Consider the following 19,182-nt stretch of genomic DNA (forward strand, 5'->3'; position numbering starts at 1 on the left):
GAAATCAATATCCTTCGCTGTTCAGTAACAAGAGGGAATGGGGGCAATAATGCAACACAATGGGTGCTTCCTGCATCCCTCTAGAATGAGTTGCTTAAGGAGTTGAGTCCTCTGTAGATATCTCCAACTCGAAAGTGGCGAATACAGTCTCAGAAAGTCCCTAAATTGTTCAAATAGCCTCAGGGGGGAAGTACAAAATTGGAAGCTTTCTGAAGCTACACACAATTGCAACAGTTGTTGATGCGCCTAATGAACCTGTTCTATTAGCCCCTTTAGCATTTACTCTGTGCCTGGAGTTTTTATTCCTCTCTGGTCGACTTTCCAAAACCAATATAGTAGAGGTTGCTATTGTAGCACTGCATATTCATAACATGTTTCACCTGAAACTTTGTAGAGCAATCATATAAATATGAACTTCATGCCTTTTTATGGTGCACAGACTCCTGGTATTTTAACACAGTGTTTCCCAACCTTTTTTTGGGCAAAGGCACACTTGTTTCATGAAAAAAATCTCGAGGCACACCACCATTAGAAAATGTTTAAAAAATTAACTCTGTGCCTATATTGACTATATATAAAGTAACTCTCTTTAATAGGAATCAAATAAACACAAAGAAAGTATTTCATAATTACTTTATTATGAAATAGTAAGTAAACAGAAATATGAAAAATTATAAAATACTTCATTCAGTGCGCCTTTTGTCCCTCTCCTCGAAATGCTCCAACTCAATGTTCCTCCGCGGGCTGGCCATTGGAGAGCCGTGTCGCCCACACCGCAGCCCAATACAATATGAACCCTCCCCTCGCAAGCGGCAACCCCTCCACACTCCCCACCTTAAGCCTCCACACGCGCCCTGCCCAAAGAGATGCCCGCGCGCGCGCGAGGGGATCCTTTACCTCAGCATCCCGCAAAAAAAAAAAAAAAAAAGAGGGGGGGAGACTGCGGTCCCTCAGAGGCTGGGCGTTAGGAAGAAGCAGCCGCCTTCATCCAAGCAGGAGCAGCAGCTGTAGCTGTAGTAGCGCCAAGCTGTGCCGGGGACTCCGTGCCCATGAGGGGAGGGAGGGGAGAGAGAGGAGAGGCAGCAGGTCGCCCTCTTAAGTCGCGCGCAGGCACCACCACGCATCCCTCGCGCCCTCTCGCAGAGCCCCTGCTCAGCACCTCCCGCCTCGGGGACGCCCGTCATGAGCCGCTGAGAGGCCGCCAAGCCTCCAGGCTGCTCCCATTCAGCCTTAGGCGCGCGCCCGCCTCGGGAAAAGCGGTGCTGGGAGGCAGAGAGAGAGAGAGAGAGGAAGCCGCTGGCCGCGTCCCACCCTCAGTCAGTCGGCTTGGAGCTACTGAGGAGAGGGAGGTGGGGACGACGGCGCGTCTGTTCCGCTCGGGGCCAGCGCGCCCCCGCCCCCCTCTCCAGAATCCCCAACTAAATACGATGCGCTAAGGGAGGGGGGAGAACCCACCCACAAAGAGGATGCCTTTCTGCAGGGCGCCTAAGGCCTCTCGCCGCCCGACTCGCCCGCCTCCCTCCCACGGCACACCAGGCAACGTCTTGCGGCACACTAGTGTGCCGCGGAACACCGGTTGGGAAACACTGTTTTAACACATCTACGCCTTCCTTGCTTAAGCCTGAATTATTATTATTTTACTACTGTATTGGCCCGAATATAAGTCGCAACTGAATAGAAGTTGCACCCTTAAAATTCGGGGGGGGGGGGGACGATTCCGGAAAATAAGCCGCTCCCTTAAAATTCCGCATTCTGTTTTGCCATATGTCTGTTTCAGCAGCGATATTGTAAAAACCCATTTTTGTAAGGTCACAAATTTAAGCCGCATTTTAACTTTTCATGGTTGGAATTGGGGTGTGTGGCTTATATTCAGGCCAATACGGTATCTCCCCCCCCCCCAGTTGTGATTTGTTGGCATTGGGGTCACCCCAGGAACAGAGGCCTTGCCCCCCCCCCTCACCTGCTAGTGTGCCCATCAGCACCTTCTATACCACCCATGAAAAGTCACATTGGGTCATATTTTGGGGTGGAAGGAGTGTGAGTGTCCAATCTTGACATCCAAAGAAACGTGGGCATGCCTGAGGGGGTCACATTTTCAGTTGCTCGGGAAAATCCAACTCATACATCATGTTTTCAAGCAATTTTTAGAAGCCTGAGCCACAGGACACATTTTCAGTCATTTTTCATATATTTTTCAGAATCCTGACCAGTGGGTCACTTTTTTGTGTTTTTGTGAATTCTGACCTGCAGATCACTTTGTCTTGTGATTTTTTAAATATATTTTTTAAAAATCCTGACCAGCAAGTCACCTTTTTGGTTCAATCCTGAGCCACGAGTCATGTTTTCAGGCAATTTTTAGAAGCCTAAGTCCATTTTGGGGCCTAGTTACTCCAAGCCTTCTTCATTTCAGCAGTATAATACAGAGCCCAGGTAGTAATGGATGAACAAGGCAAGTCATCTTGCTCCTGGTATTGTTAAAATATTGCAAGTCAGATGTGAAATTTGTGCCTATCTGCTGCAAACCACCCAGGGATCTAATTTCCGTCCTACTTTATAAGCCTATTCCTCTTACTGCAATGAGGAATGGGAATCTGAGCGGTGTTCACAATTCCAGAATAGGAGTGATCATTCAGGTGACTTAATTATCTATCCTGCCAAGTTCCCAGCAACAAATGTGTATCTGCAATGCTCAGCAGTCACAGTTTTGAGGAAAGGCTATCCTGCTATCCCTCTGGAATGAGCTTTAAGAAAACGACGATATTTGCTATTTTGTTGAAGACAACAAATTATGTTATACACATTTTTGCATTTGGGGTTTTTAATTGTCTTTTAAAATACACTGTTAAAAAGAGCCGTTTTTTATTGTTTTCAGTAAATAAACATTCATATGTACAGAATTCTTTCTTTTTTGCAAGCCAAATAATAATGGGATAATCCACTCCATACACGGAAAGAATACTGCCTGGGACCTCCAGCAAAATAGATTTAGAACCACAGAACCTGGAGAACCACCGCTATCTGCTCTTGATGTGTGCTGCCTGCATCTCGTCCAGCACATTCCTGATGGATTCTACACAAACTTCTCCTCTGTGATCTTTCTGGCTGGCCTGCCTCCATACTTCATTAAAACTTTCATCTGAAAGGCTCACGCCAATGTTTCGCAAGATGCGTGCAATCTACAAAAGAATATACAGTATAGTTATAATCTGCAGTTGAAATAGAAGGAATAAACACATGTGCAGATCATAGAATTGATACTGAGAAATAATTATTTACTGCAGGTTAGTGAGGCTTTAGACAACACACTAAATGGGCCACTAAAGATGGGGATTTTAACTAAATGTGGACTAAGCCAGTCTTCCTGAACCTGGTGCCCTTCAGATGTTTTCCGTAGTTTGGCTTCCATCAGCCCCAGCCAGCAAGATGGGGGTTGTCATTCGTCTAGAGGGCACCAGATTGGAAATGAGTGGAGTAATCCAATCAGGTTTGACCACAGATCTTCTAACAAGGCAGCACCACAGTCCCTGCTCAATATAGCAGCCAACTGCTAGGGGCCGTGGTCCCTTTGGCTCCCCCAATAAAATATTTGAGGGAGCCAGGCCCCTCCCTAGTTGATGGACCTTGCCATTCAAATGGTGTGCATGTGCCGCATCGTGTGATTATGTAGGGTGGGGCTTACCTGCCCTCCCCAAATATTTTATTGAAGTTGCTAATATCTTCACCCAACTTCAAATTTATCCGCAGGTAGCTGTGTGGTTGTACAATGCGCATTTATTAAGGAAAATAATTAGGCCCACCATTCTGGGAATTAGAAACAAGTACGATGAGAAAAGTGCAAAGGTGTCAGGACAAGGTGGAGGCGTAAAATGTAAGATACTAATCTGGAAACCAAGTTTCGTATCATATATAATGGAATTCATGAATACAGTAAAATTAGAGAAAGAAGATATGTTGGATCTTTTTTAAAAAAAAAAAAAAAATACTAATTCCATGATGTGAGAATACACAGATCTTAGACAAAGCAAATTATGTAATCTCTTGTGGAAGTTTCAGTATTCAAGAAAGCTGGCGAGGATGAAATCTGTGAACCCCTGGCTTAGATAGCACTCATAGACTCATAGAATTGTAGAGCTGATATGAATGAACTCTCAAAAAATGTCCTGTACCTCGTCCTTTGATCTTGTCTTGAAGAAGTCTGTCTCGTACACTCCTTTATTGCTATAGATCGAGGGGTATAACAACCCATAAACAGTGGCTTGATCACCATAATTAGTGTTGTCACTGATGCGGCGAAATCGAGGAGCTGGAATGTCTGATCGAATGGTTGGGACACCGAGGAGTGGATAATCTGCAGGAAAACAGGTGGCAAAAAGAGAAAAGGAAGAAAGCAACGTGTTAAAGGAAGTTGTACAAAAAGAACCAGATCATACAATATACTTGAAATGAACATATTCTGTTAAAGAGCTGAGTTTCCAACCCAAAGTTTTCTTTTCAAAATTCAGTGTTCCCTTAATTTTTGTACACATCTGGGTTTTATGTTATCACATGAAGCTAAAACTGGGGACATGAATACAAGAGATGCAAGAAAAAGAGATGTTCTCACTGTGGGCTAACTCCAGCCCAGCCCAAAGGAAGCAAGTTTCATTGATTTCTATGGGAGAAAGTGAAACTCTTGTTAAAAACAAGACTTAAAAACACTTAACTTTGGCTGGATCATGAGCTACATTTACAACCAAACTGAAAATCACACTTACGCTAGTAGCATTTGTATTTCTGGTTATTTATATTTGATTCAGGTATCCAAAAATGAACTAAGGGTTCTTGATCATGAGGCACTGAAGTACAAAAATGCAGTTTTGGCACATCTGACCCTTACAGGGAACATGCAGGGAGGTTCAACTTCCAGTCTGCATAGGGCTTATGGAAATGACCCTGGGCTATTATTCTTGCTATTTTTATTTTTATTTCTTACCTGTCCTTCAACCAGAAGGTCTCAGCTCACAGCAGTTTAAATATTCAACATTAAAGTGGGTTAAACAAATTGCAGTCATTGGAATAGAGTGGGTCCTGAAAATGTGTATCTCTCGTGAAAGGCCAGGATAAAGAAGTGGAAACTATATGCAAGATCATGCCCTCCAACATGAAAACAGGGACCTCAGCAGCATGAACCTCTCCTCCTCGCCCGCACTCCAGCAGCTGCTACAAGCTGTCACTGCTGCCTCCACCGCTCAGGACAAGCGCTAGCTCATCCTCCCCTCCCCCCATCTTTCCAGGATCAAATCAGAAGTTGGAATGGAGTTTTCAGTTCTGGGACTGTCCCTGGAAAATGGGGACACTTGGAGGGTATGCAGGATATGTAAGTTGCTTAATGGTTTGAACATGGGGGTATAGTGCAAGGAGAACAGCCTTTACCGGAGGTGTCATAGGCTTTGAAGACGCTCAAACTCAGGACGAAAGGGAGAAACGCGCTAAGAGGAAGGCACGCTTGGCAAACCCTCACTATGATCATCTCCCGCCCGGAAACCTATCTTCCCACTGTGGAAGGATGTGCGGATCCAGAACTGGCCTCCACAGTCACTTATGGACTCACTGTTAAGGGAAGACTCGTGTTACGGACTCGTGTTTATGGAAGACAATCTTACTCGGCTATGAGTGATCCCCAAAGAAGAGAAGAGAAGAGAAGAGAAGAGAAGAGAAGAGAAGAGAAGAGAAGAGGAGGAAGAAGAAGAGGAAGAAGAAGAAGTGCAAGGGTCTCTATGTGTATGTGTGTTCATATGGAGCTTTCCACACTCCCCATTGCAAACCACAATGCCCCAAATGGAAGCAAAAGCAACTGCCGTCTGGAGTACCCTTAGTGACAACATGCTTAATTATTACATTTGCCAGTGGCATCTGCAAACATTTTAAATAACTTGGGAATGAAAAGGACGTCTTGTGCATACATGATGACGGAATGCCTCCTACAACTGCATTATACTGAGAAGAGGTTGTGCGGTAGTCAGAAAACACCCGGTCTGTCGGTCTTGAAAGTGTTCTGGGTGTTTTCTCTTCACTTCCCGGTTCCTTTAGTACTATGTCTTCCTTCTTCAGCACAGCATCCTGATCTGCTTCTTGTGGAATGAGGTCAAAGGCCGCTGGTCTTCTGCCTGTGAAAAATAAATGATACCGAAATGGCAAAAATATTTGTTGCTGCCACGAAAAGTTGCAATGCCATTGCAGCGCCCTCCATATATGTTGTTGGACTACAACTCCCATCGGCCTCAGCTGGCATGGCTAACAGGCAAACCCAGCCATCATACTGATACTTGAGAAAATGGACTTCATCATGTATAAAACTATTCAAACTATTTGTAGTTCATTACACCTAACACTGATTATGTAACCATATGTTTTTAAAATATGTGTTTATAACTCACAGAGCGATGTCTTGCAATAAGATGGTTGGTATTCTTACATTCCCATAAACAAAGCTATGTATAACTTTGTGAGTACTATAAATATTTTTTAAAAAAATATATACTTTAAGAGGTGTGCTAGATACATTTTTGCTTGGATGCCTCAAGTAATGGTTATAAAACAGGCAAGCGTGAAGTTAAAATGCACAAAACCAACAGCGGCTGAAAAACTAAGGTTCAAAATTCACCTGAGAATAAAACAATGGGTCACCATACCAAATAAGTTTGGACTTGTGGGACACCGTAACAAAAAGGTTGGGAACCACTGCTTTAGGGACTACTCATGGAATCAAGTGTGTGTGTGTGTGTGTTTGTATGTATATATGCATGTATGCAGTGCTTTTTTCTGGGGGGGATGCAGGGAGACGCATACCCCTAAAGATTTTGTAAATCTTTGTACTTTTGTCCATTTACTGTATTTATTTTTCCCAATTTGAACTATAAAATGGTGATTTTCTTGAGTCAAAATGAGAGTACCCCTAAACATTTTTTTTAGAAAAAAAGAGTACTGCATGTATGTATATGTATACTAGAACCACATCTGTGGTATAAAACCATATTTCCCACATACCTTTCGTGATTATTTTTTCTTCATACTCTTTGATAGACGTTTTGTCTTTCCAGTTAAGGAAGTTGGCAAACTCCAGATAGTCTATAAACCCGTCTTGATCCAAATCGCAGTAATTAAATAAAGCGTCCAGGAGCTCTTGATCCAAGTCCAGATTCAGCTGGAAGCAGGCCTTCTTCAAGTCATCTCTGCTGATTTTTCGATCACCATCCTAGTTAAACACCACAATGTGTGTAATAAAAATGCAGGTAGCCCATTTTAATTGAACTACGACCCTTGCACCCAAGGCTAGTCCTATGATTCAGCGGGGGGGGGGGAGTTTCTGGGAAGCTACAGCAGAAGTTCCTTAGCAGGTCATCCTGAGCCCTCCACCCATTCCTCTCTGTTGGGAAGGGTCCCAGACCCCACTAGCCTACTGCCTCAGGTGCAACGGAAGATGCTATCCCATTGCTAGTGCTGAAGCAAAAGGCAGCTCACACTCTGGTTGACTTCTGTTCTTGAAATGGGGTGGGGTGGGGGTACCATCTTTGGAGCGGGCAGCAAAATGCTTTGGGTTGTCCTTGCTTGTACTTAGGAATGGGTGGATCTGTAAAATTCCATTTCTAATTTTCTCACTCTTAGGTTTAAAGGTAAAGGGACCCCTGACAATTAAGTCCAGTCGTGAACGACTCTAGGGTTGTGGCGCTCATCTTGCTTTACTGGCCAAGGGAGCTGGCATTTGTCCACAGACAGTTTTTCCGGGTCATGTGACCAGCATGACTAAGCCGCTTCTGGTGCAACGGAACACCGACACCAGAGCAGCACACGGAAACGCCGTTTACTTTCCCGCTGGAGCGGTACCTATTAATCTACTTGCACTTTTTGGCATGCTTTTGACTGATAGGTTGGCAGGAGCTGGGACCGAGCAACGGGAGCTCACCCCGTCGCGGGGATTCGAACCACCGACCTTTTGATCGGCAAGCCCAAGGCTTAGTGGTTTAGACCACAGCGCCACCCCGTCCCTTACTCTTAGGTTTAGTTCTCCATATTTCCACATCAGTTTGTTGTTGTTGTTGTTGTTGTTGTTGTTGTTGTTGTTGTTATTAAAAAGGTATTAATGAAAATCCATCCATGTTTTTGTGTGAATGTCTCTTAATAGACATGTTTGCAAGCAATTCTGCCTAATTTCTGCAAAGCAATTTCCCCTAATATGATGCTTTTTGGTATGCTATTTTCACTATTTAAAAACTTAAAATTGCAAAAATTGCAACCCCAAGAAATAGGGTAGGCCCTGAACATATACATCTCACGGCTCAAAGGGGTACAGTGTCAGATTAAAGGCAGCACAAGTGCTAGTAACTATATACAGCTGCAGTATTTGTATTATTCCAAGTACAATGCTAACAGCAAGAATATAGGCATTTCCCGCAGCATTCGCTTGTCATGAGCTTGACATCTTGGCACAAGTCTCACCTTATCATAATGCCTGAAGGCTTGCAATAACGTGTCAAAGTTGTGGTAATTGGCTTTCTTCAGATTCTGTCGAATTGCAGCAAAGACAGCCCTTTCTCTGTCTTTTCCACGAAGGAATTCACTAGGAAGCCTTTGGTGAAGAAGGTCCCCGACACCTATGGAAAAAAGAGTCAAGGAAAACTGTGGCTTGACCACGTTGCAACTGTTGTGTGATACTTCAGCAATCCCTTTCTCAATCCCGACTGCATCATATCCCTGTAGGGAACAGAGGCAGGGAGGGCTCCGACTGCTAGAGGTAGCCATATTTTGTTTCATTATTCTAAGCATTTATACCCTGTGCAGAAAGAATATCAGACTAGGTGTAAGGCAAGCTTCCAGGGCAGGGCCACTCAGAGAGGACAGGGCAGGCAGGCCATTTGACCTAGGCCTCCAGCTCCAAGGAGTGCCTCAGATTTAGGCACTTCTTGATTTTTTGGCATGAGGTAAGTTTCTCAACTTGTCTTAACACACTTCAGACCAAATGTGACACACTCCCTCATCCTACAGCTGCAATTCTTAAAAAAAAGTGTTTATTTATTTTTCATGGTGGAGAAGATAAATTTTGAGAAAACAATTGTTATAACAGTAAAGAACAAATAACTTGTCCTGATGAAATTACAGGCTTTTATCGTGTGGTGTGTGCCATATGTTATAAAAGGAATGTGGATTGTTTAAGCAAAACAGAAATGCAATTTGTTAGAAGACGTATGCTTTGTGTTACGTAATAATAGATTTTGTCATATTAAAGAGTGTGAAATATTCACCAATATTAATGAAAATATATTTGTTCTGACGGCAAAAGATAAGACCATGATGAATGTGTGCTTTCAGATCGTCAGCTGATTATATAAACCAGGGGTATGCAAACTAAGGCCCGGGGGCCTGATCCGGCCAAATTAACTTCTAAATCCGGCCCGTGGACGGTCCAGGAATCAGCATGATTTTACATGAGTAGAATGTGTCCTTTTATTTAACATGCATCTCTGGGTTATTTGTGGGGCATAGGAATTTGTTCATTCCTCCCCCCCAAAAAATATAGTCCAGCCCCCCACAAGGTCTGAGGGACAGTGGACCGGCCCCCTGCTGAAAAAGTTTGCTGACCCCTGATATAAACAAAGCACTCACTCTTTTTTCTTTTTGGGTGCCTTTGTTAACATGTCATTTTTATTTTTATGGCTAAGAGCCTCAAATGTTGAATGTAGCCTAGGCCTTTCTGAACCTCTGAGAGGGCCTGCTCCCAGGGGATATCGCTACTCAAAGGGCCTTCTCTTTGACTGCACCCTGCCTTAGCTCTAAAGAGCTTCCATAAAAAGAGCCTTCAAATGATGATCTGAAGATGAGAGGAAGTCCAAAGTGGGGTTTGTGTTCCTTCGAGAAGCACCCAGGGCTTTACAGGTAAGCACTTGCAACCAATAGTTCTGCTGGTGAGATATCTTTCCATCTACTACTCCCAATTAGCCATCTTGCAGGAGTGTTATGGGACAACCTGAGTTTCCAAACAATTTCCCAAGACATCCTTGTGTATAAGCAGGGAGGCCGTGCATATACTTGCCATATTCTTCAGGACAAACAAGCACTCCAAATGTATGGTCCGGAGGAACATTGAGTGTGTCTGCTATACTAAAAAATGAAAAGAATCTGTTAGATAAAGGCTTGATTTTTTCACCTCTTGTGCCGTAAGCGAAGATGAAAAACTGATGAAGACATTTGGTAAGAGTTCACCTGAAATGTCTTCACTTGGGCTTTCCTACATGAATCAAAGCCACTCACGACTGAGAATCCTTTTCTTTTACACATTCTTTCCTTTTAGCACATAGTAATAACTGTCAGAAATATTTGCACAGCAGGCGATAAATGTCTTTGATCGCGATGCTACATTTCTTTAGAGAGCAAAAGAGACCCCGCAGCCTAAATAAGCTGTTTTCTTATTTAACAGATATCGATGTGCATATAGAGTCTTTTTCATGTATCTGTCAGAAATGAAAAAGGGGTTTCTAAAGCACGCTAAGCACACATGGCAGCTTAGCAGAATTGGATATAGAAAAAGTTGGAGCTGCAATACTCAGTAAAAAGGTTTTCAGATCATGGTTTTTTTTGAGCAACTTGGCTAAACCCATGTCTTCATTTCTACAATCACCGGGAGAAGAGAAACAATTTTTTGGGATTTATTTATTTTTTAATGTTGCTTGTAAGGCATTAAACTCTTTGGGGACTAACTGAAGAATACTATGGTGTCCAATTCCATAATCCTACACTCAACTTCCTTTGACATTCTCTAACATAGGCAGACCACCATCACTGCTCAAGTTGGCAGGCAGACACTGTAGCAGTGGTGGAACGCATTCTTAGGACAAACTTGCATATTGTATTAATCACACAGAAGCTGTGGAGGAAATCTAAAATTGTTGGATTGCTCACCTTGTGGTAAAGCTTCACAGAGTTTTCTGCCAGTTAACTATCACCTCAGCCTCTTCCGGCCTGAGAGAACATCTCAAAATGTGAGCCAAGATGATATGAGGCTATGAGGCTCTCTAAATGATTGTGTCTGCTAGTAATCTGTATTATGTCACTGTATTATGTCACTCACAGGCCCCAGAAAGGAAGATGCAGAAAAGGAACAGGACACACACACATGCCAATTACACACAACCAACTAATTTCTCATGGAGGGTGCATTGTGAAGACTCCCTCTTAATTCACTTACGGATCAAGGACTTTTCCAAGCTGAGGCTGAAATTTTTCCTTGAAATCATCACTTATTTTAGACACTAAATGTGCTGATTTCTTCCTTAAAAAAGAAGAAAAAGATAACCACAAAATAGTTGAATTGCAACAGATCATCATCATCAGTTAGAATTCCAGAGTGGTTTACAACATATAACATTAAAACCATAATTAAAAAGTTAATCAGATGGACCTCATCCATTACATGTGGCTCCACCATATCAATGTCTATTCTAACCTGAGAAAACCAAAACACTTTCAAAAACTAAATTCTAAAAAGGCAGGTAAGGATCAGGTAATGTAGTGTTTGGTTAACGGTATGTGTTTTAAAGTTAATTAGGGAAATTATTTAAAGTTCTTTACCCTTTGAGTCATGCCACACCCAGTAGAGATAAACAGAAGCGATCTAAAATATCATTGGCAGGATACTCTTAGAGGACAGACCTAAAAGCCTGAGTTGATAAACCATCATCAACAAGGGGAACCTCAAGACTTGATCAACCATTGTGTTTAGTGAATTGGAGAATAGTGCCCCACTCATAATCTGATCCGGGAACTTATTAGCATAAAATATGTCTTAATTTTCAATGCATCGGGCTTTATAATTCACTGCCAGCCCAAATACTATGATCCTCCATTCATCATCATAAGACCTTAGCACTATTCAGGCACTAAACAAATCCTGAAATACAATATGTAAGTGGGGAGACTGGAATTGAGAATCGTAGCTCTGCTCCCTCTCATCTTCCATGAGCTGGAGGGAAACTGGCCAATTTTAAAATCCCAGAAAGTGGTCTTGTCCAGTTTGTTCCCTTTCTTGCCTCAGGCTCTCTGGGAGGATGGGGCCACTGTGAGTTGGTCCACAATAGGGAGCCTGCTTCTATCTATGTAGGTTCCTTGAACTCAGCTACATTAGTCAAAATACAGTGTTATAAAATTTTATAACACCGTGACACAAGATGGCGCTGTGCAGCTGAAATTGCAACTCAATGATATTTTCAATGGTGAACTTTATGGTTTTTTGCAGACCGTTTTCACAACGTTTTTTTAATAGCCCTGTAGATCTGTAGAAAAGGTATAAAGAGTAATCTGCTATTTATTCAAAACGTGTGTCACCAGGAAGCTGTAACTGAAGCAAGCCAAGCATCATTAAGTGATAGAATGCAACTTACATCTGCAGATCAGGGAACCAGCGTAAAGTTCTAGCTACATTTCGTCCATCGTTGAAGTGGGGGGTTTCCTTTCCATATAGATTGAATCTATTGAACGTAGATGGGTTATATTTTCTATTAACCGACTCCCCTGGGGGGGGGAAAGGGGGGGATATTTATTTATTATGTACACCATAAATGAACAAAAAACCAACTCAGATGCTTAGGAAGTTGAGGTGGTGTTAATCTGCTTAGCATTTTAACTTTTATATGTTTTAAAATATGGTTGTGAATTTTTTCCCTCAGTTTTATCTTTTTGTAAAGCACTTTGAGGTGTTTTTGGGTTGTTGTTTTTAACAATCAAGCAATGTATCCGTTTTATGAAATAAATAAATAACAAAATAAAAACAAACCTCAGCATTTTGGCTACAAGCCCCTGCACATTATGAGAAATGCCTAGGATCATAACAAAGTGATGTGGAAAGAGAGTGACTTGTTGCCAGGATACAACCTATGACATTTGTTGAATATGCTATATTAGTAACATAATACAATTGCCATTCCAGTACAGAGCTTACATGAAAAGTGTCATGAGATTACTGCATTTTTTAGCAACTCTTTAGAAAGAATTTCTTACTGGGGTCAAGTTTCTTTTTTTTTTATGTATGCAAAATGACAATACTGTATTCCATGGTCATTTAAAAAAAATGTCCATGTATGACTTCTCCTTTTCCTTCTTACTCACCAACGTAATAATCATTGTGTGTTACAACATACAAATCATGTCCTTCTTCTGCTTCCCTCTGGACTTCGTCAAATGTCTTTGGTGGATTTATAACGTCTCCACTAGGACCCTCTGAAAGTGAACCGTTACATGTAATGAAATAACCTGATCTAAACAACATCTTAAAACTCTTGACAAATAACAGACTACATGTATTTAAGGATCATTCACGTACTTTATTCTAGAAACAGTTGCAATGCAGGGTTTAGAGACCATAGGGTACATCAGAGTCAAGGTAAAACGGTCAAGGTAAAGGACCCATGGACAGTCAAGTCCAATCAAAGGCAACTATGGGGTTGTGGCACTCATCTCGTTTTCAGGCCGAGGGAGCCAGCGTTTGTCCACAGACAGCTTTCCGGGTCATGTGGCCAGCATGACTAAACCGCTACTGATGCATGAAGGACCATGACGAGTGCCAGAGAGCATGGAAATGCTGTTTACCTTCCCACCACAGCAGTACCTGTTTATCTACTTGCACTGGTGTGCTTTCTGCTAGGTTGGCAGGAGCAGGGACCGAGCAATGGGAGCTCACCCCGTCGCGGGGCTTCAAACCGCCGACCTTCTGATCGGCAAGCCCAAGAGGCTCAGTGGTTTTAGACCACAGCGCCACCGCGTCTCCAAATATACATTATACCTGCATGTTGTTAAAAGATAGTAGCAGGATTGAATGGCAATCTCCTATGTGCCTTATTCCAAACATAGAATGAGATCCAACACAGCATGTATGGACTTCTGGCCATACAGTGGGGCCTCTCCTCCACCTTATGGCCCTTGTGTGTCCTCATTGGGTTGAAGGACCTTCTAGGGCAGGTTTTCGTTTTATTTTTTTTGTGGGAAGGGGCGGTGCTAGAGGTGGCAGAAGTCCCATTGCCCAAGTATGTTCTTATTGCACAAGTGGGTGGACATCACTGAATGTTGCCCATAATATTTGAAAAAAATATGAAACAGGGTATGCTTTTGAGATCCATAAAAGAAGACCCTATGAGCTTACAATGGAATTGCCAGCTATTCATCAATGATTTGTTTTAGTACTGATTTTTCTACCTCTGATCACTTTTCCTCCGAACAGAGTATTAGTCACATCCATGCCTTTGGGTAAGTGTAACGACTGATCATGGGATCTCCCAAGAGGTGCTTCACGAACGCTTGCATAAACAGATTCTTTCTTCTCTTGAAGTTTTTGCTCAAAGCATGTTTTTGGAGGTGGATTTGCCAGTGATGCCACCTAAAGAGATTTCACACCACATCAAGTACATCAGTTCTGCACTTCTGAACTATCTCATATTACATTCGTTTATTAGCTTTCTGGTGCACGCTGCAAAATGCACAAAAAAAGTATGTGTTTCCTATACAAGGGACACACAACTTACATTCCTGTGCATTCTAAATCTATTAAATGCCACAATCCTACTAATTTCATGTAAAAAACAAACAATGCTAAAGCTCATTTAGCACCTTTCTGTAACGTAGCATTGCAAATATACATTCTTAATTGTTATTTCTAAAAAGGCATCATTCAGAATGCACAGCAGCAGACGTTTGTATGTATTAGTATGTATAAGTCAACCACTGAGCGATGTCACTAATCAAAATGTCTTTGGCATACTATTGCTGCAATGCTTCTAGTGAAAGCAATAATACTAGCATTTCCATTCTTTAAACAAAAAACAGATCACAGTTGAGTGACTACAACTTCACCCCACATCCCATCCTTTTAAGAAAATGGTATGGGTAAAGTACAGGTCCCCAAACTGCCCAAACGGATGTTACCAGAGGCAGAGGATACAATCTAATGGATTTATATCTGGTTTCCAGAATTGCTCTACTTACAGGGGGCAAAAGAATAAAAAACTCATGCTGTCCATTGATGGAGGACAGGCTGAGCTGGATTCATGTGGAAACAAGTGGTGAGTGATGAGTAAGGGAGTAGCTGTGAAGGAAAGAGATGACCCAGCCCAGCTGACCCACTGACTCTGTCTCTCCTACACTCATGCCATTATGGTATGCCCACCAGGCAGCCATTTTGTGTTATGCCACACCCTCACAGCAGCCATTTTGTGACTGGTGCCCACAGCATTTTCTTAAAAACCCCAAAGTGCCCACTGCCACCCAAGGTTCCATGTTTAGACTTAGGTCAACAGAGATACAGTGGTACCTCAGGTTACATACGCTTCAGGTTACAGACTCCACTAACCCAGAAATAGTGCTTCAGGTTAAGAACTTTGCTTCAGGATGAGAACAGAAATCATGCTCCGGCAGCGCGGCGGCAGCAGGAGGCCACATTAGCTAAAGTGGTGCTTCAGGCTAAGAACAGTTTCAGGTTAAGAACGGACCTCCGGAACGAATTAAGTACTTAACCCGAGGTACCACTGTATATTAGAAATGGTAATCTTATAAGGGACAAGCATATCCCAGTTTATGTCCATCAAATGCCCCTGGCACAGGGCCAATTAGGATTGTGTTTCCCAACCATGAGTCAAAAGGATATTATTTTAAAATTCTTACAGAGATTGACTTGACGGACTTTATGCCATGTGTCAAATGTGATGCAATATCAGGATCGTTTGCTCGGCCATAAAATATTCTCTCTGCACCAGGAGAAGGGTTGCTGGTGTTTCGAAACTTTTTTACAACAGGTGGAGTAATTGGCTATAAGACAAGAAGAAAAGAGTTTAAGAATATTCCTGCAAATACTGTAGATACAGTGGTGCCTCGCAAGACGAAAAGAATCCGTTCCGCGAGTCTCTTCGTCTTGCGGTTTTTTCGTCTTGCGAAGCAACCCTATTAGCGGCTTAGCGGCTATTAGCGGCAAAGCGGCTAAGCGGCTATTAGTGGCTTAGAAAAAGGGGGGGAAGCGAAAAAAATTGCAAGACTCGCAAGACGTTTTCGTCTTGCAAAGCAAGCCCATAGAGAAATTCGTCTTGCGAAGCGCCTCGAAAAACGGAAAACCCTTTCGTCTAGCGGGTTTTTCGTCTTGCAAGGCATTCGTCTTGCGGGGCACCACTGTAGTTGAGTTGGCCCGTTGGGCGGGGCAGGGCAAGGAAATCCCCCAAAAAAGAAATTAACACCTTCATTTGGATCAATCAGAATGTCGCAAACTAATGGACAAGCGTCTGGGTTCTCCATAATTCTTCATCAGGCTGAGTGTTGAGGAAAACTGAGAGGGTAGCTAAGAAAAGCAGTTGTTTCTCCCAAGTCTGCAATTCATAACTGTCTTAAGACGTTGTGCAGGAAAATGTAGGCAGACATAATTAGGTTAGCCTCACAGGACACCAGACAGATTTTAAAAGGCATCCAGGCTACTGGGACAAAAAGAAAAAGAAAACAAAATTTATATCCTCCCATTTTCTGAAAATACAAAATCTACTAGTGACCTGGTTCTGTCTTTAGTATTAACTGGGACACATGGATTTAACTTCCTAAAAAACAAAAAACACCAACAAGCATAGTGGGCTTTATATGAGCAAAAACAGAATCAACAGAAACTACTTTGTAGTCAACACAATCCAATTACTTGTAAGCCATTTTAGACACCTGCACAGTTAGGTGGGAATATCAGGTTTCCTTTTATAGTCAGCCCTCAAGCTTCCAGAAATAAGTTGTTGTGTTTTGTTTTTTAAAAGTCACAGCAGTGTGTTTGACCACCTCAGAAAAGAAAAGACAAATAATGGAAGCTTCACATTTTGTGTATTTTCAATTGTAATGTTTTGTAGGGTTACTCATCTGATTTTAATTTTTCAAAATTGCTTTTATTGTACAGTGTATATGTGTATGTTGGTTCTAAATGGCTTTGATGTTTTTATGTTTAGTGGTATACAAAGAGTTTTCTAAATAAATCTGAAAAATTATTTGTACATTTGTGATTTACTACACTGAGGCTTTTGAAACTTATGAATGTTTGCTTGGAAGGAAGGAAGTTGCCCCGTGTTCAGTGGGGCTCATTCCCTAGTAAATGTGTTTAGGATTGCAGCCCTAAGCAAGTTCAAGTAATGAATACTGAGAAAACTGCTGACATTCAGGATCCACTACAGTCAATACCAGGTGTTGTTTTGTTTTGTTTTGTTCTGACCCCAAACAGAACACTACAGTCCCTTTGAGCTTCTCTTGTACAATATGTGTAATATGCTGTTAAAGTAAAATAGTAAGTCTATAATGGTCTGGAGGGAGAATAGTTAGAAAATAATAACCCACAGTGGTCTGTACATAGGACAATCGATAGTCAAATAGGGTGCTTACAAAGACGTCAGTGAGACAATGGCCAGCTGTTTCTCCAATGGACATCAGCTTTCCAGCCTGAAAAAAGCAAGCAAAGACAAACAACATAGACAAGAGATCATAATAACAAAAACGCTCACAACACTGAGATGTTTGTAAAGGTATATGTCTGAATAAAATTCATTTCGCATTTGTGCATACCTTTTCGCTCTATAGCAAAAAAATAAATAATTTCCATGATCTATGGGTTCATCGTTTATGGACATACAATTCCCAGCATCTCTTAACAAACTACAGTGCCCAGAGTTCTTTGAGGGAAAGATTGTGCTTTGAATGTGCTTTAACAGTATAGTGTGTACACAGCCTTATATATACCAGGTCAGACTGCTTTTTCATTTTGCCTGGTATTATCAAGTCTGGGCTGGATCCAGCCTTAGGCTGCAATCCAACCCCACTTCCCTCACAGTAAACTCCATGGAACTCAGTTGGACTTACTTTTGAGTAGACATGTTAGGAGCACACTGTTAGCCATGCTTTGAGCCATTGAAATCAACAGGACTTAAGCTAGTAACTTGGGCTGGTTTGTTAAGGGTGCTGGGACCTGCCGCTGTGCGAGGGGAAAAACTACAGTTCCCAGGATTCACCTGTGTGTCCCCAGATGTTGTTGGACTACAGCTCCCATCATCCCTGAACTCTGGCCTTGCTAGCTAGGGGTGATGGGAGTTGTAGTTCAACAACATCTGGGGACCCACAGGTTGAGAAAGGCTGCTTTGGGCGGAAGCTCTGTGCTCTAAACCAGTGTTGGGTGTACTTTTTATGCATGGTGTGGATCTGCCTTTTAAGAGTGGATCCAGCTCTCCAACTAGTCTTTTGATGCCAGCGGATGCACCTTCCACCTGCAAATTATGGCCATCTTATAGATCCCACCCCCTTGAAAGAGCCATCCTTCTCCATGCTGCTCTCTGGAGCTGTTTTAAGGAGAGGCGTGACGTTAAACAGGAGCAGAAGGGATGAGCAAGCGTCAGTCAAACATTTTTATAAAGATGCGGGGGGGGGGGGAGAGAAAGGGGGAGGGGAGGAGGAGGGCAGAGGCGAAGGGCAGAGAAAACTCACTGTGGGGAGCTCGGGAAAGCGGTCGAAAAACCTCCCCGGATACGCTGGCCTGGGGACTCCCATGGCTGGGATCCCTCCCACCATCCTGGCGGGAGGGATCCGCTTGGCGAAGGAAGAAAGCCGAGAGCTCAGGAGCTGCAGGAAAGGGGATGTTTTCTCGAGTATCCTAGCAACGGGGAAGGAATGGTCCACTCTAGATTCCCGCCCCCTACAGGCCAAAGTTGGGAAACGCAGCTTCTTCTTCGCTCTTGTTTAGTCGTTTAGTCGTGTCCGACTCTTCGTGACCCCCTGGACCAGAGCACGCCAGGCACCCCTGTCTTCCACTGCCTCCCACAGTTTGGTCAAACTCATGCTGGTAGCTTCGAGAACACTGTCCAACCATCTCGTCCTCTGTCGTCCCCTTCTCCTTGTGCCCTCCATCTTTCCCAGCATCGGGGTCTTTTCCAGGGAGTCTTCTCTTCTCATGAGGTGGCCAAAGCATTGGAGCCTCAGCTTCAGGATCTGTCCTTTCAGTGAGCACTCAGGGCTGATTTCCTTAAGAATGGATCGGTTTGATCTTCTTGCAGTCCATGGGACTCTCAAGAGTCTCCTTCAGCACCATAATTCAAAAGCATCAATTCTTCGGCGATCAGCCTTCTTTATGGTCCAGCTCTCACTTCCATACATTACTACTGGGAAAAC

At 42.8% G+C, this 19,182-nt stretch overlaps 1 protein-coding gene across 1 annotated transcript; it reads right to left on the reverse strand.

The window, feature by feature from the left end:
- Window positions 1-2,842: 2,842 nt before the first annotated feature.
- Window positions 2,843-18,661, reverse strand: EFHB (EF-hand domain family member B). The gene is made up of 13 exons (XM_079947312.1): window positions 18,502-18,661; window positions 17,410-17,466; window positions 15,679-15,822; window positions 14,218-14,398; window positions 13,135-13,245; window positions 12,411-12,540; window positions 11,219-11,302; window positions 10,067-10,134; window positions 8,476-8,630; window positions 7,027-7,234; window positions 5,943-6,146; window positions 4,167-4,348; window positions 2,843-3,176 (listed from the first exon to the last, which is right to left on the reverse strand). The coding sequence occupies exons 1-13, from the start codon at window positions 18,583-18,585 to the stop codon at window positions 3,015-3,017; spliced, it is 1,770 nt and encodes a 589-aa protein (XP_079803438.1). The 5' UTR covers window positions 18,586-18,661; the 3' UTR covers window positions 2,843-3,014.
- Window positions 18,662-19,182: the final 521 nt, after the last annotated feature.

The sequence above is a fragment of the Podarcis cretensis genome, assembly GCF_951804945.1.
Source record: "Podarcis cretensis genome assembly, chromosome: 12".
In the NCBI taxonomy this organism is placed as follows: domain Eukaryota; kingdom Metazoa; phylum Chordata; class Lepidosauria; order Squamata; family Lacertidae; genus Podarcis; species Podarcis cretensis.